Raw genomic sequence first — 23529 nt, 5'->3', positions numbered from 1 at the left:
TAAGCAGTCACTTTACAAAAGAGTATATTAAAATGACTGGTAAACCAATGAAATAGCATTGATCATTATTAATCATTAGGGAAATGTAAATTAAAACTATAGTTAGATATATACAACGAACAGAATGACTGATAGGGTTGATGAGGATGTAGAAGAACTGAAACTCTCTTACATTGCTGGTGAGGGTATGTAAACTGACACAGCCACTTTTTAGAAATGTTTGGCTGTATCTGCTAAAGCTAGCTATGTGTGTCTACACATCTAGCAGTTTTTTCTGGGGTACCTATCCAAAAGAAATATGTGTTTATGTTTACCAAAAGACATGTTCAAGGAGGTTCATTAGAAACTTTATTTGTAATAGCCCAAACTTGGAAACCAACTTTATGCCCATCAGTAGTAGAATGGGTAAATTAATTGAGGAATAGTCATATAGGCATACATCAGAGTTTGGCACCTGAGCTCTTGAACATTTAGGTAATCTCTCATATCTTTCCCCAGAGGAAGATGGGAATAGGTATTTTAGTTCTTAATGTTTCCCCATATATGAATGCACATGCGTGTGTGTGTGTGTGTGTGTGGTGAGTAGTACGGGCTAGGTTCACACTTCAAGGAAAAAAACAGAGCCCCAGGTATCAAAAAAGCAAGTCAGGACAGTGTATGTGCTCTCTGGTGAGTAGAATGCTGACAGAATAAGTAGATACTGGCAATAAATTTAAAAGTATGATTTACATGTGTAGCAGTTGGACTAGTTTACTCGTAGACAATGGACAAAAAGCGTTATTTGTGAATAAAACCTTTCAGGTATAGATGTGATTCACCTTTGCTTAGTTTTTTCCTATTTGTTGAATGCTTAATTTTATGATTTTTTTTCATGATTTGCCAATTTTAGCTTCATAATATTTGTAAAATTACCATGGCTATTTACATAAATGCAGTGTTGAATTGATTTCCATTAGATTGATGTTTCTTTGATTTAGCTGTTGTGATTTGGGGAATTTATATTGCTTTTCCAGAAAGATATTATTGATTTGTTAAATTGGAAAATATTTTTGTTTTCACAATGCTTTATTTTGAGGTTAGTCAAGATTTTGTCTTAAACATATTAAGCTTAAAAAAGCTGAGAAATTTAACTTGAAACTTTAAATTTGTAGAAAGAGAATTACTGAATAAAACCTCCTTCACCACTTAGTAACATTTTCTATGTGTGTATGTATGTTAGGAGAATTTCCTATGCTAGCTGTTTTCTCAAAAGCTGAGCTGGAGTGACATACAGTGTTTTAGAAAGTTAACTTGAGTGCGAAATAAGAAATGGATATTCAGGTTCTAAATTTGCCCAGCTTCATGACCTTGAGTAAATTATATTATCTTTTTGGCCTTTAGAGTTCTTATTTTTAAAATAGGGTGCTTAGAGTAGGTCTTTGTTTTGCAACTGTTTAAAAATTAGCCCTGTACTTGCCTTGATTAAAAAGCCCTAGAAACTGAGGTAGCATGACACAAAGAGCATTTTCACGTTTTATGTTATAATCCATGTATTAATAAATTTAAATTTCTTTGATAATTCTTTAATGTTATTTGATATTTCATAATAATAATATGAGTAAAAAGAAATTAAAACAGTTATAATGTTGAATTTGTTTTTTCAAACTATATTTTGTTATTCCCCAGGTAAGAATTACTAGAATATGTCAGTTGATTGCAAAGTGGCAGTATGAAAGAAGAATACAGACTATGATGTAAAAATTTGAATTAGTTGCTAATATTTGAAAGCAAGGAGGTCTCACATTAAAATTTGGGGCTTTTTGAAAAATCAGCATATCTGATAATAACAGAGTGTGAATTCCGCTAGGAATTCTTGTTGCTCCTGTAGATGGCAATTGATCTCTAATTATTCACAGCATCTGTCACTTCTATTATGCCTTCCCTTCTTTCCTCCTTTTCTCCTCCCTCCCTCCCTCTCTTTTTTACTTCTGAGATATAATTCATATACGATGAAATTCACCTTTTAAAGTGTACAATTTAGTAGTTTAATATATTTGCAAAGTTATAGTACCGTTACCATTATCTAATTCCAGAACATTTCATCACCCCTTTTCAGTCATTCCCTATTTCTCATACCATAGCTATAGTAAACCACTAATCTACTCCCTCCGTGTCTGTGTTCTAGATATTTCATATAAATGCAGTTGTACATTATGTGACCTTTGTGTCTGGCTAACTTCACCTAGCATAATGTTTTAAAGATTTATCCATATTGGAGCATTCCTTTTAATGAGTGCTGTATTGTTTGGATATATATTACTTGTTGTTTATCCATTCACCAGTTGATGGACATTCGCATTTCCACTTTTTAGCTCTTACAAATAATGCTGCTTCCAATGTTGATGTACATATTTTGGTGTGGTTATATGTTTTCAGTTCTCATGAGGATATACCTGTGAATGAAATAGTGATTCATATAGTTTCAGTTTCTCTACATCTTTGCCAATACTTGTCATTGTCATTTTGACTATAGCCATCCCAGTGAGTGTGAAGTGGTATATCCTTGTGGTTTTTGCTTTTCCCTGATGAACGATGATATTAAGCACCTTAACAAGTGCTTATTGTCCATTTTTATATCTTCTTTGGAGAAATGCCTATTGAAATCTTGTGCCCATTTTATAATTGGATTAGTTGTTATTGTTGGGTTTTAATAGTTCTTCATGTATACTAGATCCTTATCAGATACATGATTTGCAAATATTTTTTCCCATTCTGTAGGTTGCCTTTTCACTATCTATGTTTAATTCTAATGAAGCCCAGTTTATTTTTTTATTTGTTGTTTGTGCTTTTGGTATCACATTTAAGAAATTATTGTCTAAGCCAAGGTCACAAAGATTTATACCTCAGTTCTCTTCTAAGAGTTTTATAGATTCAGTTTTACCATTTAGATCTGATCCATTTTGATGTAGTTTTTACATATTGTGTGAGGTAGGGGTCCAGCTTCATACTTTGGCATGTTGATATCCAGTTGTCCAGCACTGTTTATTGAAGACTTCTTTCTGCATTGTCTGGGCACCCTTGTGAAAAATCATTTGACTATAGATGTTTGGGTTTATTTCTCGACTCTCATTCTATTCCACCAGTCTCCATCCTTTTATCAGTACCCCTATTGTTTTGATTGCTACAGCTTTGTAATAAGTTTTGAAATCAGGAAGTATGAGTCCTCCAACTCCCCCTGCCCACCATATCATTTTAACTATTTAGGACCCCTTGTAATACCACATGAATTAAAGATCAGCTTTTCCATTTCTGCAAAAAAAAAAAAAAAAAAAAAAAAGCCATTGGAATTTTGATAAGATTGCATTAAATGTGTAGATCACTTTGAGAGTATTGCCATCTTAAAAATATTGTCTACCAGAGAAAGATAAATACCATATGATTTCACTTATTTGCAGAATCTAAGGAACAAAAAGAACAAACTAATCAAAAACAGATTCACAAATATAGTGGACAGTTTGGTGACAGACAGAGGCAAGGGGGTTTGGGGAGCTAGTAGAATGGGGCGAAAGGTTAAAGAAGTACGAATTAGTAGTTGATAGATGGTCACAGGGATGGGGAGCACAGCATAGAGAATGCAGTTGGCATTAATATGATGGCTAGGTGGAGGGCCAGGGGAGAGAGGGAGCAATTGGGGGGATCATGTTATGAATTATATAGATGTCTAACCAATGTACTGTATACTTGAAACTAATTAAAATAAGTAAATTAAAAAAAATAAAAAATAACATAGAAAACAGCTCAATGAAATTAAAATAAATACATATAAATATAAATTTAAAAATATATATATATATTTATAGTCTATCAATCCATGAAATGGGGTGTGTCTTTCCATTTATTTAGGTCTGTTTTGAAATAGGGGTGGCAAGAGTGGCAATCCTTTTCTTGTTCCTGATCTCAGAAGGCATGTATCCAATCTTTCACCTTTAAGTATGGTGTTAGCTTATACAGTGGGTGGCTGTCCTTTATCAACTTGAGGAGATTCCTTTCTATTCACAGTCTTTTGAGTATTAAAGACAGTTGGATTATCACACATGCATTTTTTGTGTCTGTTGAGATGATCATATGTTTTTTGTCCTTTACCAATGTGGTTTATTACACTGATCGATTTTCGTATGCTGAACTTACTTTGCTTTTGTGGGATACACAACCCCCTTTTTATATTTTGGATTAGGTTTGCTAATATTTTGTTGAGGATTTTTGTATCTTCACAAAGGTATCAAATGTAGTTTTTCTATTCTTGAAATGTCTCCATTTTGATTATCAGAGTAGTACTGGCTTCAGTATTCTCTCTTTTCAAAAAATAATTGGTGGTGGTAGTTCTTAAATGTTTGAAACCATCTAGTTGGAGACTTATTTGTGGAAAAATTTTCATTTCTGATTTACTATCTTCATTTTTTATGGTTCCATTTAGAATTTTAAATTGTTTCTTGAGTTAATTTTGGTAGTTTGTTTCTTTCTAGTAATTTGTGTTTCATTTAGGTGATCTAATTTGTTGACAGTTGACAGACATAGTATTCATAGTATTCTCTTATACTGTTTATTTCTGTAAGATTGATAGTAATGCCCCTTCTTTAATTCCTGGGTTTAGTTATTTGTGTCTTCCCTCTTTTTTTCTTAGCTTGTCTAGCTAAAAATTTGTTGATTTTATTGATCTTTCCAAAGAATCAATTTTTTGTTTCATTAATTAAAAAAATTTTCTATTGTGTTTTTATTTTATAGTTTATTTATTTCCACTATAATCTTTATTGTTTCTTTCCTTCGGTTTGCTTTGGGTTTGGGTTTAAAATGCTCTTCTTTTTCCAGTGTCTTAAGGTAGAGGTTAGGTTATTAATTTGAGATCTTTTTTTGTTATTTAATATAAATATTTACAGTTATAAATTTCTCTGTAAGTTGTACTTGAGGTGCATCCACTAAGTTTCAGTATGTTTTGGTTTTATTTTTAATTATCTCAAAGTATTTTCTAATTTCCCTCATGACTTCTTTTTTGGCCCACTGGTTATTTAAGAGTGTGTTTTTTAATTTGTGAACCATCTATTTGTGAACTCCTCAAATATCCTTCTGTTATCAATTTCTAATTTTATTACATTGTTGTCAGGGAACATACTTCATATGACTTCTGTCCATTTATACTTAATGCGATTAGTTTTATTGCCTTAACATGGTCTGTCCTGGAAAATTGTTATTCTTGCATTTGAGAAGAATGTGTATTCCGCCGTTTTGAGTTTGAGGATTCTATAGTTTGTCTGTTAAGTTTAGTAGTTTTAATGTTAGTCACATCTTCTGGGTTTTTTTCATTGCTTTTTCTGTGACTTGTTTTATTCATTATTGCAAATAGAGCATTAAAATCTTCAACTATTATTTTTGAATTGTATACTTTTGTCATTTTTTTCATGTATTTTGAGAGTCTTGTTATGTGCATACATGTTTATAATTACTATATCTTGTTGATGAATTGGCTTTTTTTTTAATTATAAATATCCTTTTTATACTATATTCTGTTTTGTCTACTATTAATTTGGCCACTCCAGTTATCTTTTGACTACTGTTTACATGGTATATCTTTCCATCCTTTTACTTTCAACCTACTTTATCTTTGAATCTAAAGTGTATCTGTTATCAGTAGCATAAAGTTGGAATATATTTTTTAATCTAGTGTGCTAACCTCTGCCTTTTAATTTGTTAATTTCACTTATATTTAATATAATTACACGTAAAGTAGGGTTACATCTTCCATTTTATATATTTTTATGTTATGTTTTTTCCCTTATTCCTTCATTACTGCTTTCTTTTGTGTTAAAGTGATATTTTCTAGTCTGCTATTTTAATTCTCTTGTTTGCTGTTTTTTAAAAATTTATTATTTTGTGGTTGACCTGGAGATTAAAATTAACATCGCAACTTAAAACAATGTAGTTTGGGTTAATACTAACTTAATTACAGTGGTACAACATTATTATATAATTCCATCTCTCCCCTTTGTACTGTTATTGTTATACAAATTATATCTTTAAATATTGTATACCCAACAACACACTTAGAATTATTGCTTTATGCGGGTTTTTAAAAACTTGTATATTAGTTTCTGGTTGTCACTTGTGTAGAGAAGAGTTAATGTAGCAGGGCTTACTGCTTATCCTTAGAATGAATTAATTATGAGGTCCACCCTTGGCTGGCACCTGAGAACTTGGATTCTAAGAGGATTCCCACCTGTCTAACTGATAACAGTGATTAACTATGCCTAAGATGTTTGCAAACAATATAGTTTATGTTCATCTGTTTTTCTCCTGGGAATCTGGAATTTTGGTATGTACTAGGCAGAGGATGCCTGTATAATCAGCCCCTAATAAAAACCTTGGATGCCGAGCCTTTAATGGCCTTTCTTGGTTATTGACATGTCATATCTATTGTTACAGCTAACCGTCGAGGAAATTAAGTGTGTCATATATGATTCTATTAAAAAGGGTGCCTTAGGAGTTTGCCTTGGCTACTTTTGGACTTAGCCCCACGTGCCTGCTCTCTGTTTATTTTGCTTTGTATCCTTTTGTCATAATAAACTATAGCTGTCGGTTTGACTGAATTACTGAGCACTGTGAGTCCTCTAGCATGTCATTGAAATTTGGGTTGTCTTGAATACTCCCTACATACTGCTGTAACAAATTCCCACAAATTTGGTGGCTTAAAAGAACATAAGTTTATTATCTTACCGTTTTGGAAGTGAAGAGTCTGAAATGAGCCTCACTGGGCTAAAATCAAGGTGTCAGCATTGCTCTGTTTCTTCTGGGGGTTCTAGGGGAGAGAATCCATTTTCTTGCTTTTTCCACTTTCTAGAAGCCTTCTTCATTAATTAACTCATGGTCACTCCTCCATTCCATCTGCAAAGCTAGCAATGTCTGATCAAACCTTTCTAATACAGCATCGTTCTGACACTTTCCTGTTTGTACCTTTTATTTGTAAGGACCCTTCTGATCATGTGGGGTCCATCCAAATAAGCCATCTTAAATTTAACATCAAATCTGCAAAATCTCTTTTGTCATGTGAAGTAATAATATATCTGCAGAGATTCTAGGAATTGGGACATAGGCATCTTTGAGGTGACCATTTTTGTACCTACCACAGTCAAGAGATATAAAGAGCTAGAAACAAAAAATATATCTATTCTGTCTTTTACCTTTACTTAAGTAATTATCCTTACTGGTGCTCTTTCTGCCTGTGGATTGGATTTACTGTCTAATGTTCTTTCATTTCAGCCTAAAGAACTCCTTTTATATATCATGTAGGACAGGTCTGGTTGTGATGAATTTTCTGTGCTTATTTAGGAATACCTTAATATTGTCTCCAGTTTTATAGGATGGTTTTGCTGTATATAGAATAATTGGTTGACAGTCTTTTCTTGCAGCACTTTGAATATATCATTCTCCTGCCTTCTGGTCACCTAGGTTACCAATGATAAATCAGTTGAGTATCTCTTATACATGATGATTTCCTTCTCTCTTGCTGCTGCTCTTAAGATTCCTTATTTTTCAACAGTTTGATTATGATGTGTCTAGGTGTGGATCACTTTGATTTTATCCTGCTTGGAGTTGGTTGAGCTTCTGGGATGTGCCTGTTGTTTTTCGTCAAATTTGGAAAGTTTGGGGCCATATTTGTTTAGTAATATTTCTTATTTTCAATTATAGTTGGTATACAGTAGTTTCAGGTATACAACATGGTAATTAGACATCTATATAACACAAAGTGATCACATCACCCCAATAAATTTAGTGCCCCTCTAACACCATACATAGGTATTACAATATTATCAACTATATTCCTTATGCTATACTTTAAATCCCCATGACTATTTTGTCACTACCAATTTGTACTTCTTAAATCCTTCTGCCTTTTTCATTGACCCTCCTAACCCCGCTCTCATCTGGTAACCCTCAAAATGTTCTCTGTATCTATGAGTTTGTTTTTATTTTTTTGTTGTTGTTTATTTTGTTCTTTAGATTCCACATGTACTTGAAATTATATGGCATTTGTCTTTGTCTGATTTACTCCACTTGGCACAGTACCATCTAGGTCCATCATTAAATATCTTTTTCCATCCCTTTATTTTCCATCTGTGTGTGTCTTTTAATCTGAAATGAGGCTATTATGGCAGCCTAATAAAGAGTCTTGTTTTCTTATCCATTCAGCCACCCTGTCTTTTGATTGGAGCATTTAATTCTTTTCCATTTGAAGTACTTGTTGTTAGATATGTAGTTATTGCCATTCTTTATTCATGTTTTTGACATATATTTTTTTTCTTCTTTATGAAGTCCCTCCAACATTTCCTGTATGTTGGCTTAACCTTATTTTTTGGTCTGGGAAGCTCTTTATCCTTTGATTCTAAATGATAGCTTTGCTGGGTAGAGTAATCTTGGTTGTAGGTCCTGGGTTTTCATCACTTTGGATATTTTGTGCCAAGCCCTTCTGGTCATTATTTCTGCCCCCTTCTTTTTCTCCTTTCCTTCTGGGACTCTTATATGTTTGTTGTTGTGCTCAATAGTTTGTTAATTGTACTTTCCAACTCCAAAATTTCTATCTGGCTCCTTTTTGTAATTTTTGTTTCTTTACTAATATTCTGTTTGGTGAGACATCATTCTTACACATTCTTTAGTTTCTTAGACATGGATGGCTTTTTTAGTTTTTTGAACATACTTAAAATTGCTGATTTAATATCTTTGTTTAGTCCAACATTTGGGCTTTCTGAGAATCAGTTTCTGTTGATTTCTTTTTCCATATGGTCTTTGTATGTCTCATAATTTCTTCTTGAAAACTGGACATTTTAAATATTATAATGTTCTACCTTTGGGAATCAGATTCTCTTCTCTCCCCAGTGTTTTTGTTTATCGTTCTTATTTATTTAGTGAGTTTTCAGAACTAATTTTTTAAAGTCTGTATTCTTTGTTTTGTGTAGTCACCGAAGACTGCTCATTTGTCAGCTAATGATTAGATAGAGATTTCCTTAGATGCCTGGAACTAATAAGTCTCACACTCTTTTTTGAGAGGTTCTCTCTGTATGTATTGGTGCTGGCCTTGGACATTCTTCCAGGCATTTACAACTCCAGCTTAGTCTTCACTTACTGCTACATAGTGCCTCAAGGTTAGCCAAAGGTGAAAGCCTACGGCCTTCTTAGGCCTTTCTTGAATATGTAACAGCTCTGGATATTTTGTGACTTCTGGATTTCCAGGAATCTTTTGCAGTTTTTCAAAGCTTTCTATTGACATCTCATTCCTCAGCTTTTCTTAAAAATTTCTTTTTTGTTAACCTATTGTTTTCTTTTTCTCGGACAGTTACGATAATGCAATAATTGCCTGATTGGTTTCAGCAAACATCCCAAGTTCTTTGCACTGGAAAAGCTTTGATCAGGTTAAGACAACCTGTTAAGTAGGGTCTACCATCTAACTACTAGCTAGGACAAATAATGGCAGTTTGGGGAGAATTGGACTTTGAAGGCATTCCAGCCTCATTCTGCCCTTTTTGATGGGTTCTAGGTTATTTATTTTCATGGTGACTCTTGGCTTTTGGTTTATATTGTTATTTTGGAGCTGGGAGTAAGGAGATAAGACTAGAGAAGGTCAGAATACTACAACGCTCTCTGCTTTTATTGAGATTCTTAAATACAGCCCAGATTGCTTCAAGCCTTGGTGAATTGCAGAGTTCTGAAAAAGTTGATTCTGACAATTTTTTCTTTTATGGAAGGGAGAATTTTTGTAGGTCTTTACTGTTTTTTTGTTGACATCCTCCCTTTTATCTTTAAACATGACCCTTTTTATTCATCTTTATATCTGCCATTGCCCTGTAGAAATTTAAGTTTGTTAGATTATCTATCTGTTAAGGTTTTCGACTCTCAAAAATTCTGTTTTTTTTTTTTCTAGCTTAGACAGCCTGAAAAATATGGATTTAAATTTAGTATAAAATAATAATGATTTTTAGGTCATTCTCAGTAATTGAGTATCTGGGAGAAATAAAGTACCTCTTTCCAGCAAAATGTGTAAAGTACTAATATACTAATATTGTACATTTCTTGGTAGTATTTTTAACTGATGTTTTGTGTGTGTTTGTGTGTGGGTGCCTCTTCTGTTTCTTATTAACACATTTGTCTTTTTGCCTCTTAGGGCAGTAAAGAATGCTGATGGGAGAACCATTTCCTTGATTTTCAGATTGTTGAGCTGGTTGCCATGATGGGTGAGTTCAAACTAAAGAAATTTTTTAATCTATAATTAAAGGATGAAATGGAGAAATTTTTCTCTACATGTATGATAAACTTTTTTATAAAGAAATTTTATGTTGTAGATTTATGTAACTTTTTATATTTACTTAATACATTTTCAGTTAAAGCCTTCTTGTATTGTTACAGTTTTGGAATGATCATTTTATGCAGGAGGTAGAAGGGCCATCTCAAATAAAATGTTAAGATGGATTGTGATTTTCTTACAATCTGATGGCCAGAAGGAATACTTGATAAATGAACCTGACTTTTAAAAATTAAATAAATCCTTAGGAATTGTTATAATTACCCAACAATGTAATAATATAGACAAAAGAAAACAGCAGCATAAAATAGTATGTAGTAAAATGTTATAACAGAATAGAGTAGCAAATCATTGGCACTCAGGGAGGATATGTTTTACAACTCTTGTGAATATCCTCTGGTATGGAAAGGAATACTAAAGGATGGATTAGATCATAAGTGTTCAGTTTATGTATTGGGTTTTCTTTTTATGTCCTTTTTTCTTTTTTTTCTTTTCTCCTTGGGGTTGACAATTCCAATTTGAGACAGGAATTGAACAGGGAAGCACTAGAAAGAAATGGAGCAAATGGCCCACCCTACTCTAAATAGGGATAAATGGACTGAGAAGTAGTTGGAAGCTAAGTTTTTAAACTTACACTGATACTGGTATCTTAACTCTGGTGTATACTTGCCCATGTTTGTCTTAGTCACAGTTTCCTTACTCCTTCCTTAACAAATGTATTATACACTCTTATATGTATATATATATATGACATTATAGGCCAAAGGACTTAAATTTGACCATGTTCTTTAGTGGAAGGGTTAGCACGCTTTCAGTGTGTTTTCTTTGTGGCAAATGTGTAGACCAGAGCTCCACTTTCACTTTCTCTTTGTAACCATCAATACATTGCCATCATGTGGTCCAAATTCTCCACTCTTGTCAGCTTCACCTCCAGTAAATTGGATATTGTTTTACTGAACTCCTACCAACTTTTCATTTTGGTTGCTCTTACTTGCAGTCTGGGCCGTGTATTAATCAAATTGATTTCTACCATACTTCTCAACACAAAGAACGTCTGTTGCTTAAAAACATATACAAAGGTAGTCACAGAAAACCATGAATATTTTAAAGTGTGAATCACAGATATTCGAATTTTTGACTGAGGATGTTCTCCTGTAATTATTTTTCAAGTATAATGAATAAGCATATAAGGTATCTAATTAAACATGCCTAATAACAGATTTTATTTGAATATATTTCCCAAACATTTTTCATTTTTGTGCTAAACTAAATGTCCTTTCAGCATGGGTCAGAAACACTGCTGCTTCTGTGTAACTGTCAGACCCTAGAATCCTTTGGGCATCCTTACTGCCTATTGGATCAACTCATGATCTTTATAACATTTATAACCTGTCTAATCTACCTAGTACTTATGACCACCACAAAGATTCTTAATAGAGTAAAATGGTCCTAAGAATTGTTAGAGGTAGTGCTCATTGTGTGAGTAACTCAGCTTGCCACTTTGGCTTGATCTTTTGTGGGTTGGTTAATTTACATCTTGTCCATCTCCTCAAAGTACATTTCCTAGTGGGTATCTACCACATGATTCTTCTTCAAGCCAGAGGAAGAAGGAACTCAATTAGATTGCCCTTTATTAGTATGTCATCTCTCTAAGAAGTTACTTATATTCCAGTAGCCCTCTTTACTTTCGTGTATCTACAGTAGATAGAGCATGTACTTATTTTTTTTAAACAATGAAATTAGTATATGTGAGTGTGATAAGAGATTTAAGCCAAAACCTTCCGGGCATTATTTATTTATTTATTTTGGTATTGTGATAGTAAACGTGTAAAAATGCTTAAATTCAAGTATTTAAGTTTTTTTCTAATTAAGAAAATAATTAAGACATAGATATGTTTAAGTGTTAGAGTTCCCTTTTCCCCAGATAAGGATCTTACCTTTCTCATAAAGGTTACATCGGGTAATTTTATTCCACTTTAGATGATTCTCAGCTTATTCTTTTCCTAAGGAGATTTATTTTTATCAGTTAATGACATTGTCTGGCTTGGACCCATGGACAGTACAAATAATGTGATTATATTATACCCAACTGGCTCAATTACTGTTTGGCGAAGCTAATGTTACAATGAAAGTTTTACTTTACAGAGGATACTTGGTGAAGGATTGTAAAATTTTCTCTAAACTTGGAATTTTTAATAAAACTCTGGAGCCTTTAATTTTAATATGCAAATAGTTTCATTACAGAACAGAATATATTCTTATTTAAAAACAGCTGTAGAGCGGCCCCCAGGGAATGAAGCTTTGGATTTGCTGCTGCTGTTGCTGCTCCAGTGGCCTCTTCTGGGCACCATGAGAGGGCAGGGGAGGGGAAGGACTTTCATCTGGGCCTCACCTAAGGGCTAGAATCTTCCTGGTACCTAAAGATTTCATTTGGGATCAACTGGAGGCCTGAGTAATGATCTGCTGTCTCACCACTCCACTTTACAGTGGTCACTTGGATGATTACTTTTCCTCTTGAATGCCTTAGAGTGCTTACCATCCATATGGATCACAAGACCCTCTTTCTCCTCCTGAGACTCTGTCCTTTCCTCTTCTGCTTGGTGGCTGTGATGGGTCTCATTTGCCTTGTGGCGCTCTGCTCTGGATGCTATGAGCATAATACTGGCCAAGGAAGCAGAGGACATGAGGGACAGAAGCAGGCTCCTGGGACTCAACTTCTTCCTCTGCATCACCCTGGGCTTAGGGGGGCCTGGACAGCATGCCACCAGTAAGAGTTTGAGGTGCATACAGAGCTACAAGCCTCACCCTTTGGCCCCTAGGCCATGCACTGTGTCATCCTTGGCGCCATCTTTCTCAGCCGTACTGGTAGTCTGGGCCCACCCAATCCCCTTCGGGTTGAGGGTTGGGATCCCAAGCAACACAAACCACTCTTCCCACTGCTCTCTGCCCCAAAGGGACTTGACTTTCTTTCTGGACTGTTTGTATTGAAACATAGTAATGTCAAATAAATCCCCTCCATGGCCCTGTGGCTCTGTTGGTCTGAGTGAAAATAATAATAATATATTAGAGAAGTCAGGTGTTTGTATTTGAAAGACTGATGAAGTCATTGAATTGCCACATTTTTTAAAATGATTTTTTTCATACCCGATAAAGCATGGTTTTATTATTACTACTCTGGAACATAAATTATTACTCACTAGAATGGTTACATTTTAAAATATAAGCTGTAAAGTTCCTCAATTCCTTTACCAGTGTTGATTATTATTAGTGGAATTGATTTATTAGTGAAAATCTATTGTCCCTGAAGTTTTCCAGAGAGCATATAATTGGCATCAGTAGGAGGCTCGTGTTTATAATCTCAGATGGAAATCTTTGATATATTTGGAAGAGATGAAAGCTTATGGCTAATGATTCCTTCACTCAGTTTATGGGTTCAGTATTTTTTTCTTAGGAATGGATTTTTCTCGTATTGTTAGCTTTGAATAGTTGCTGTCCAAGATCATTAAATAGTCTTAAATGTTTGTAGTCCTGTTGAACCTTAAGGGGCAGAAGGCCAAGAAAAACAGTTCCAAAAACCAGTGGGCCATTATGCACAGATAAAGCTTTTTTTGTTGTTGTTTCTTGAAGTATTGATGAAAGAACTCTAAAAGGAATTCTGTACTTTGAACATAAATGCTAAGTAATGACGGAATTTATAGAAAGTTATTTATTCCCCCTAGTTTTAAAAAGATTTGAGGTGTCTTGTTGATATTTTGCTTCGGAGTCATAGAAAAGAATTGGTCATAACAAGGCTATTTTGACCCATATCCTAGGCTCTTACGTCATTAGAAGCAGAATGACTTTATCATGCCTGTAACTCTCTGTGTGGACACCTAGTATGATGCTAATGCTTGAGTCTTGTGCTATTTTGTTATTTGTCTTCAGTTTTTAAATAATTAAAATTTTATTTCACCAAAATAACAAGTGTAGGCATTGAAAATATTCTAGATGTTTTTTGCATTAAATTTCATCATAAATTTTGATTGATGTCTATAATAAATACATATTAAAATTATATTTCTGTTTATATGTACTTTAAAACATATCTAGATGATCAACAAGCTTTGAACTCAATCATGCAAGATTTGGCTGTTCTTCATAAGGCCAGCCGACCAGCATTATCCTTACAGGAAACCAGAAAAACAAAATCTTTGTCACCAAAAAAGCAGGTATTTATTTCAATATATTAATAAATACATATCGTTGCTCTATGATTTATTTTCCTTGAATATCCCGATCTTATTGAGGGTTTGTTTAAAGTACTTAGGTTTTACACTTTTGAATCCAGTATTTTGTTTGTTATACATTTTTTCCGAAAGGGTGTGTTTTTTTAAAAAAATAGTTGAGTTTCATTTAATATGGTAACTGCTCTTGAGCTAATATTTTATCCATTCTTAAAGCACTTAAAATAAGCACTTTTTTAATTTAAAATAATCTGTATATACACAAATGTGGATTACTTTGATTGTTATAGGTAAAATTTGTTTTGAATATTCAACATGAAAGTGGAAAGATAGTGTTTTATATTTCCCTCTAAGACTATTAGCAAATGTGTCATACTCATGAGCTATCGCTAATAGATCTTATTGACCTTTCCGTCCTGTCGAGCCCAGATTCAGCAACATAATTCTCCACTCAGTTCTTTGGCAGACGCTATCGATTGAAGTTGATGCTGAGAATGAAACCTCTTTCTCTCTTTCTTTTATTATAAATGAGTAACTAAGGAAAAATGATTTAAGTATTCTAGAAATTTTATCTTATCTCTGAAATGATTTATCATTTCATTACAGAATGATGTACGAGTCAAATTTGAACACAGAGGAGAAAAAAGGTAAGGAAAGACATATTATTTATTCTTCAGTTTATTGATTTAATTAAATGTGTGTCCTACTTAAAGCTATGAGGGGTTCTTTCTATATTTTAATGAAGGTTCATGCCTTACCATTTGAATATGTTATAGTCCTTGGTAATGTGTAATATGTATTTAGACTTAAGAGAATTTGTCAAAATTCAGGCTAAACATTAGAAATGATGAATATTTTTACCTTGCAATATTAGGAAACAAATAAGATCATTGTATAATGCAGCCTTTAAGTATTACCATTTCTTTTTATTTTACTCAGTGCAAATTAAATATAATTTTCCTTTTCATAATTATATCTTTGTTTCGAATACTATACAGAATTTATGTATGTGGATTTAACATTCACAATTTTGATTATTCTCAAGATACTGCAGTCATATGACACATATTAGTAACATTGAGGAAAGTAGGTTGGAATGGTGGCTGTAAATTGTTTAGCAGAGGTGTAAGCCTAACCCTTCCACTGGATATCTGTATCTCAGTACAGTACTGGAGGTGGGTGGTTGTGGTTAAAAATAGCATTGCTAACAAGGCCCAATAGGAGTTGGAGAACATGAGATTTCATTTCTGTTATTTGTGTTTCATTAAATTAATTTAATGAAATATCTATTTTAAGGACTTAAAAAGGCTCAGAAATCATATCACCTGAGATGTAAAAACGTTTTACCAGAAATGTTAAAAAAAATGGGATATACCAGATATATCATACAAGTGCTGTCCAATATGCTCTTTAAGTATTTTCAGTTCTTATATGGATATTCTCAGTTTTGTTTTTTATTCATGGAGTGCTGTTTATTGAGTTCTTCCTGTCTTCTGGGCCATGGAGGGTTAGTGTGGGTGAAACAGAGCTTACAGTCTAGTAGTAGGCTCTAAGCTTCAGCACGAGCTCCCCAGGCAGCACAGGCTCATCTTTTGCAATATAGGAAGAAAATATGAGAATTAAAATGTTTTAATCATTCAAAACTATTTTATATTGGGGGTATGCTTACCTATTATATATTGGCTTAGAAAATGTTGAGTTGATAAGGGTACAGAAATCAAAATTTGAATCCCCAAAGAATGACTTTATTCTTTTTAACAGTTTTGTTGCATTCCATTTTATGTATGTCTCATACTTAAGTTTAATTACTTTCCTCAGTGAACATTTTACACTGCTTTTTAATATTCACATAACAATTTCATCACAAATTATAAACTGCAGAACATTTTGAGAATTTTCTTTTTATAATTTTTACTAAGATAGAACAGAGTCTTTGAACTTTGTGTTGAGAATTAGTATACTTGATCAAAAATGAGCCATTTTTGTGTAGCGTTCAAGTAAAGTGAATGTTTACATTTTTATTTTTAACTTCTCTACCCCAGAGATAACTGTTTGTTATTTAATTATGCCCAAGAAAATAAAATATTTTAAAATTCTGTCTATATAGAATCCTTCAGTTCCCCAGACCAGTTAAACTGGAAGATCTGAGGTCTAAAGCTAAAATTGCCTTTGGACAATCTATGGATCTACATTATACCAACAATGAGGTAAATATGTTAAATTTAACTATAAGTAGTTCTTGTTTTGGAAAGTAGTGTGTTCATTTCAGAGATCGTTTTAGGACTGTTGTGCTTTTATTTAGGAATTGATGAGAATTAAAGTATGTTAGAGGAATAAAATAGCACAATTAAATTTGTGAATTTTAACTGACTGAAATGGAATTTTCCCATTGTTGAAAATATTAGAAGGTACTACTGTGAGAATAACTGAATGAGAATTGATTAAAAAAGGAAATGTATGTATTACTTAGAAGTTTGCTGCTTATTTATGTTTTATTTTTACTCTGTGTACTTTACTGGTAAACCGTTTTTTCTCATGCTCTATACTTGGCTATAGAGACTGAGCTTTGGTAGCAAGACAGTTAACTGAGGTGCTAATATTTCATTACAGAGACTTGAAGTATGAAAAGCCAGTCTTGCAAAGAGTTTGAGGGGAAGAATGTTCCTGGTAGAGAAAGCAGCCTGAGAGCAGTGCAGAGGCTCTGAGATGGCTAAGACTTATGTGTTTCAGGAATAGGAAAGTGCCAGTGAGAATGGAGTGGCAGTGGAAAGCTTAGTAAAAATTAATTGTAGAAATTGTGAAATTGATTTGCAAATGTCAAAAAAGCATTATGCAAATAAAAATATTTGAAAATATTATAATTTCAAATGAATAATTGTTAGAGGAATACGCTAATATAGCTTTATCTAAAGAAAACCACTTAAAGCTGAAAACAAAATATTTTGATAAAAAATCCACATCCAAACAAATAATATCCTTGAACAAAGTGATGAGTACTATCCTGTCATAATACCTTAAAATTTTATTTTTCAAATACTTTTTGGCTTTTCAGTTAGCCATGAACACCTTTTGTGCCTGACCCTATCTTGACATTTATTTCTGTTGGTTCTGGCCTGATTTCCAACTGTTAGCCCCTGAGACTCTGATGGCTTTTTAGGGGTATGCCTAGAGGGTGGGCCTAGGCTGAAGTACATTTTGGGGTTTGGGGTATAGATGTGAGATGCGGCTCAAGGATGGAGTGGGAAGTCGTGATGGATAGGCTCCCCCTGACCACAGCAGTAACTTGTTAGATAATACACTCTTTATGGGCCTCCTTCTCTTCCCTGTCTTCCCCGTCCCCCTACAAGTGTTTCCTAGTGTCTCTTTCCATATAAACAGGCTTGAATTTGAATCTTTATCTCATGTTACATTTCTAGGGGCACCCAGATACATCTTTGTTTTTGTTTGGTTTAAAATTGTATCACAGAAAAGTTTTAAATGTCCAGATACATTAAGACTATAATATTGTCTTGATCTACCAGCCTTGTAAGTCTGTCAAGAAAAATGATGTTAGTTTGACATTATTTGTTTGTAGTGTACCTGTTCTAGTGCCTAAAATTATTGTTTCTTTGCTGAGTTTTCCCAATTTGTTTTTATAATTTTTGTGTAGGTTTTCTCAAGGACTGACATTAAGTTAATTGATCTATAGTTCTCATTTTTCTAAAAATAGGAAAATTTTTCCATTTTCTGCTTTTTCTCATGCTTTTGGAAGAATTTCTGGGAGTGGTTCTGCCATTATATCTGGGCAGCCTCTTGGCAGGAATGTGGTAGAGGAGGCATTAGGGTGAGATTACGTTATGTGCAAGTTCTTGCAACTCAAGAGATTCTGTGAGAATCTGTGATTCTCTGAATTAACCATGTCCTAATTCACATTATGACCCACTCAGTGCATGCCCTTAAACATTGGGAGTATGAGCTAAAAATTTATAAGGGGTATTAGTTTTGTGGACCTATAGACAAAGCAAAAATCTCATTTATACTGCTGATTATTACAATTCTATAAATAGTTTCTAGTATAAGTTTCTCTTTTCTAAAGAAAAAACATTATTCTGTAAACTTCAAGTTTTCCAAAACTCAAACAACCATGAAATTCAAGCTGGGATTGATTGGATTTATTGGTTGGGCTCCTGTTTATCTAATAAAGTGTCAAGTGTGTGTGTGTGTCTGTGCGTATGTTGCCATGGGGGATAGATATGGGGTTGTGCAAAGTAAGTGGATTTTCTATAATCTACCCATTTTAGATGGGTAGAGGAGGAAAACTGTTTTATGGACTATTTTCATGTTTCAGTCTGTGAAGTCAGGAAGATAATTCACTTTTTTCAAACTTAGGTTCTGTTTAGTGGGTTTTTAAACTAAAATTTTAGTTTTCTTTTCAGAAAAGATTTATATTAACATTTAATGGATTTATCAATAAGCCAGAAGGAAATCAATGTCAGGAATGAAGCTGAAATGAATTTATCAAGCAGGAAAACATTGTATAACTTATTTAGTATAATTTAGACAAGCTGGGACTTATTGACTCATAGTTCTCATTTTAAAATTTGTAATAGGTGACCTTAGAACATATGAGGGGTATCAGAACCATAGGCAGTAGTACAAGCTGTCACTCCAGATTTCTTGTTAGCAAACTGAAGAAGAGCAAAATCATTTACGTTAATACTGTGATTTTAACTAGTGTCTTTTCCTCCAAAAGCAACAGTACCTTGGAGAAGTAAACATCCCAATTATAAATATATATGTAATAAAAATAAATATTATGGCTTTCTCCTCGAAATACTGGTAAAACAATCCTTATCATTGCTTTAAAATGTTTTCTGGTGCTTAAAATATAATGAAAAATATGTTAAATATAGGAACAAGATGTTCCAATATGGTTCATAATTGATAGGCTAATGAAAAGAATTTAAGTAGATCAGGCTTGTTCTATGATACCAAACAGTTAAAAATCTTTTTTTATTAGAAAAAATTCTCATAGAGAAAACAAAGGTCTGGTTAGCTGATAAGTTGTATAAAATTAGTTACACAGAAATTGGAAATATAATTTCAGGTACAGAGTAAACATTAGTAGATTGTATGATAGAATTCATGTAGATTAAACATTAGTAGATTGTATGATAGAATTCTGCTTTATACACGAGTCCTCACTTAACATTGTCCACAAGTTTTGCAACTTTATAAGCGAAACAACTTACTGTGAAACCAGTTTTACCATAGACTGATATAAAGAATTAAGTTCCTACCACATCAGAAACTGCTATATTTGTGTCTGGCAGCCTTTCTTAAAACATTGAATTTTTTTCATAAAGAAATCTGCAGAGAATCAGTGCACACCATGTCACCTGTAGGTTTGGGTACAAATGAAGTTTTCACCCTATGATAGCTATTAAACAATGTTTGTCAAGTGTTTGCTCTTTGCTGTGCTCCATGTTAATTGTTGGTGTGTATGTGGAGGGGGTGGAGTTGGGGGAGTAGGTCCTTGATTTCAAGGAATTTATACTGTAGAAGACCCAAAACTGATTATGCTTTTACATTTGAATGGCTTATATACTGTGTTGATTAGATTAGGCTAACAAGTGTGGGATATGTTCACTTGTTTTTATTTGGTCCTTCTTTCAATGAAATGGAATGTACTTTGTAGATTATTGACAGAGTCATCTTAAGTTACTAAGCTTACATTTTTTACAAAAGAAAAAAGTATTTTGATACTGTTAAATTATATGAATCACGTTTGTTCTCAAGCCTGCCAGGTGCTTTTTTTGTCCTTTATAACAGCAGTCCCCAACCTTTTTGGCACCAGGGACCGGTGCTCCTATGAGAATCTAATACCTGATGATCTGAGGTGGAGCTGAGGCGGTGATGCTAGCGCTTGGTAGCAGCTGCAAATACAGATGAAGCTTCACTCACTTGCCGACCGCTCACTTCCTGCTATGCGGCCTGGTTCTTATAGGCCATGGACCTGTACCAGTCCGTGGCCCAGGTGTCGGGGATTCTTGCTTTATAATGTCTGGTCTATGGGAGGACAAATGAAAGCAGATTTCCACATTCAGGATTCACTATGGGATTGCTGACTCATTTAGCTTATTTGTGTTAGAGTGTAGTGGTCAAGTCACCAGGATCAGGCATATGAGTTCCCCTCTGTTGTAGCTGTCACAGATGCTCATTTGGCATGTTGATAAGCATACGTTGTGAGAATGCAAATCAAGTCAGTGATTACTATTGAAAAAAACACTAAAAGTTTCATCAATGCAGATGAAAGATAGTACCTTTTATTTTCCATAGTTTCTGTGTGTACTCCTTCATGATATTTGGGGGTGAAGATGCTATAAATTAAGTTTAGCAGTATTATGGAAATATTGTAGAAAATTAATTTCTAAATGTGTTTTCTAGAAGAATTTAATGATTAATAAAGCAAAAAAAATTGTTCACATTTATTCTATGATTTTAGTGGTGGTAGGATAGGAAGTACAAAACAGTCTAGATAGATATATATGCATTCAGAATTTCATTATGCTGATCAAAGAGCAAGGTATTTTGAGATTTATAATTCCATAGTAATGGAGATGCTCCCTGAAGGACTTGACCTGGCGAGATGGCTGCATGACTCCTATGTTCCTTTTTGTTTAGTTGGTAATTCCATTAACTACCCAGGATGACTTGGACAAAGCTGTGGAACTGCTGGATCGTAGTATTCATATGAAGAGCCTCAAGCTATTACTTGTAATAAATGGAAGTACACAGGTATGATGTGGGATTTTTTTTTTAATAAGAATTATAGGATTTATGCCTGTAAAAGTCAATATATGAATCATAATTACATTCTATGATATATTTTCAACATGATTAAATGTAAATTTACACATTGTAATTGCTGTAATTTAATATTCCTGCTTCTCAAAGCTATATAGGCAAAATATAAGTAAGTTTAATATTCTGTACATATGAAACTAATAGAAACTGAGAACTTGGGAAGAATTATGTTAAAATAAAATTTCAAAGAGCAGACTTGATAAGACCCACAAACAATGGAGGTTATCTAGATTGGTTTTGGTTGGGGAGAGGATTCTGTTTAAAGCCTTGAAGGGGAAGAATAACATTAATCATCCTTTTTCCTTTGTAGGCTACTAATTTAGAACCATCGCCATCACTAGAAGATTTAGATAACACAGTATTTGGAGCAGAGAGGAAAAAACGGCTCTCTATAATAGGTAAGAAAGCTAGTATCTGAATCATGAAATGGGTGATTTCTTAGTTTCTTCTCCATCCTTTAATGTAACACCTAGACAAAACCCTGATGAATAGCACCCTAATTTATCTCATGTCCTAGTATTTGTCTTTGCAAAATTATGTCAGGCATTACAGGATTAGCAGTCTCCAACTTAAATATTTTATTTCTTTATATACCCCCAAGGTATTTTAATGTTTAACAAATTCAAATTACTCGAATTTTAACTGTACAAATAAACTGGAGGGAAAAATTAAAAGAAGTATTTTAATATATTATAATTAATGGTGGACTAAGTTCAGAAACTTTTCTCTAAATTTTTGTTAATGTCAAGAATGCTATCAAAATGAGGATTGCTTAAAATTTCCAGATAATGCTTTATTGATATTTTATTAGGATTCAATTTTTATTTGCCATTAATAATATGTTGCTACAATTAAGCTTTTGGTATAAAGAGAAATGCATCCTGTATGCCTTTTTTTTTTTTTTTTTTTTTAAAGGAGGCTTATTAGAGGGTCATGGAGTGGGCAGAGGTGCTCCAAACTCCCCAGTTTTTCTGTATCTTCTTCAATTTGTATAAAACATTGATAATGTGCATTTTTATATAAGAGCATTGCATTGCTCAAAAACCACTGGTATAAATGTTTTTACAAATAGGACAGTGAATGTTGTCAGTAAAGATAGTATGAAAACATACTTGATTGATGGATTCAAAGGGGAAAAGTAGAAGAAGACACAAAACATGAAAAGGGAGGAAGCAGGAGAGTGGGACAAAATAAGAGATGTAATTGGGAATCTAAGATGTAAACAGAAGAGGACTGTTAATAATGAAATAAAAGATTAAATTAGCATGTGAACCACCAAAAAATGTTACTTTGTTTTGGTCCCTAGAAGAAAGTATTTTATGACTATTTTCTTTTAAGTGTCAGTCTTAACGAAAGTCCTATTTTTGGTTTCAGAAATGCTGTAAATGTGATCAGTGGAGATAATATATATGTAAAATAAAAATTGCTTGTCTTCATTTGGATATATTTTGATATAATTTTAAATTTTGGTGAAAGAACATTAGGCGTCCTTGAATTCTAATTCCAGCTCTCTAATTAACTTGAGATCATTAACTTTTTCCTCAACTTTAAATCATGACGTTGTAGCAATAAATTGAGAGAATACTTTTAAAGTACATTTTGCTTTTCAAACTAGAAGGCATGACTATTATTAATTATACATTTCTTTATTTCCTTTTCTTATCATATTATAGTACATAGTACCTATCATTTTAACATTAAAAAATTACCAAATCATTTTAGTTGCATTATGCAGAACAAGCTAAATACACTATTTAAACTGACTATTTTAAATTCATTTTGAATTAAAATTGTACTGAATGCCTCACTCTTGTTCTACTGATAAATATTCTTGTTGTTTGACTTCATTGCTGACATAAGAAGAAACTGGAAATTATAAAATATAAAATTACTGATCTTTTTTTGGTACCTCTTTAAACTTGGAATGGTTTTGATAGATATAACCATTATCTTTTTTCCTTATTTACTGACAATTATTCCCTTTGGTGATTTTCATAAAAGATAGCTAGAAGAAAAACTGCTTTTGGGATGGGAATATATACTGGTGTGGAGGTCTTAACTAAGGATGCTTTGGCAACCCATTACTAACAAAGGTTAAGAAAAATGAGTTATCAAAAAGAAGAAGAGATTTTCATAGTT

At 33.2% G+C, this 23529-nt stretch overlaps 1 protein-coding gene across 2 annotated transcripts in view; it reads left to right on the top strand.

The window, feature by feature from the left end:
• Positions 1-23529, top strand: part of MAP3K2 (mitogen-activated protein kinase kinase kinase 2) — a 76812-nt gene that overhangs the window by 26429 nt on the left and 26854 nt on the right. For both annotated transcript variants that reach the window (XM_016157065.2, XM_036236135.1), the window contains exons 2-7: positions 10184-10253; positions 14411-14529; positions 15151-15191; positions 16652-16751; positions 21208-21321; positions 21701-21788. In XM_016157065.2, coding sequence (XP_016012551.1) covers positions 10247-10253; positions 14411-14529; positions 15151-15191; positions 16652-16751; positions 21208-21321; positions 21701-21788 — 469 coding nt within the window. In that variant the 5' untranslated portion in view covers positions 10184-10246. The remainder of the gene's footprint in view (positions 1-10183; positions 10254-14410; positions 14530-15150; positions 15192-16651; positions 16752-21207; positions 21322-21700; positions 21789-23529) is intronic.

This window comes from Rousettus aegyptiacus, unplaced genomic scaffold (genome assembly GCF_014176215.1).
Source record: "Rousettus aegyptiacus isolate mRouAeg1 unplaced genomic scaffold, mRouAeg1.p scaffold_m13_p_2, whole genome shotgun sequence".
Lineage (NCBI taxonomy): Eukaryota > Metazoa > Chordata > Mammalia > Chiroptera > Pteropodidae > Rousettus > Rousettus aegyptiacus.
This window is presented reverse-complemented; position numbering and strand designations above follow the sequence as displayed.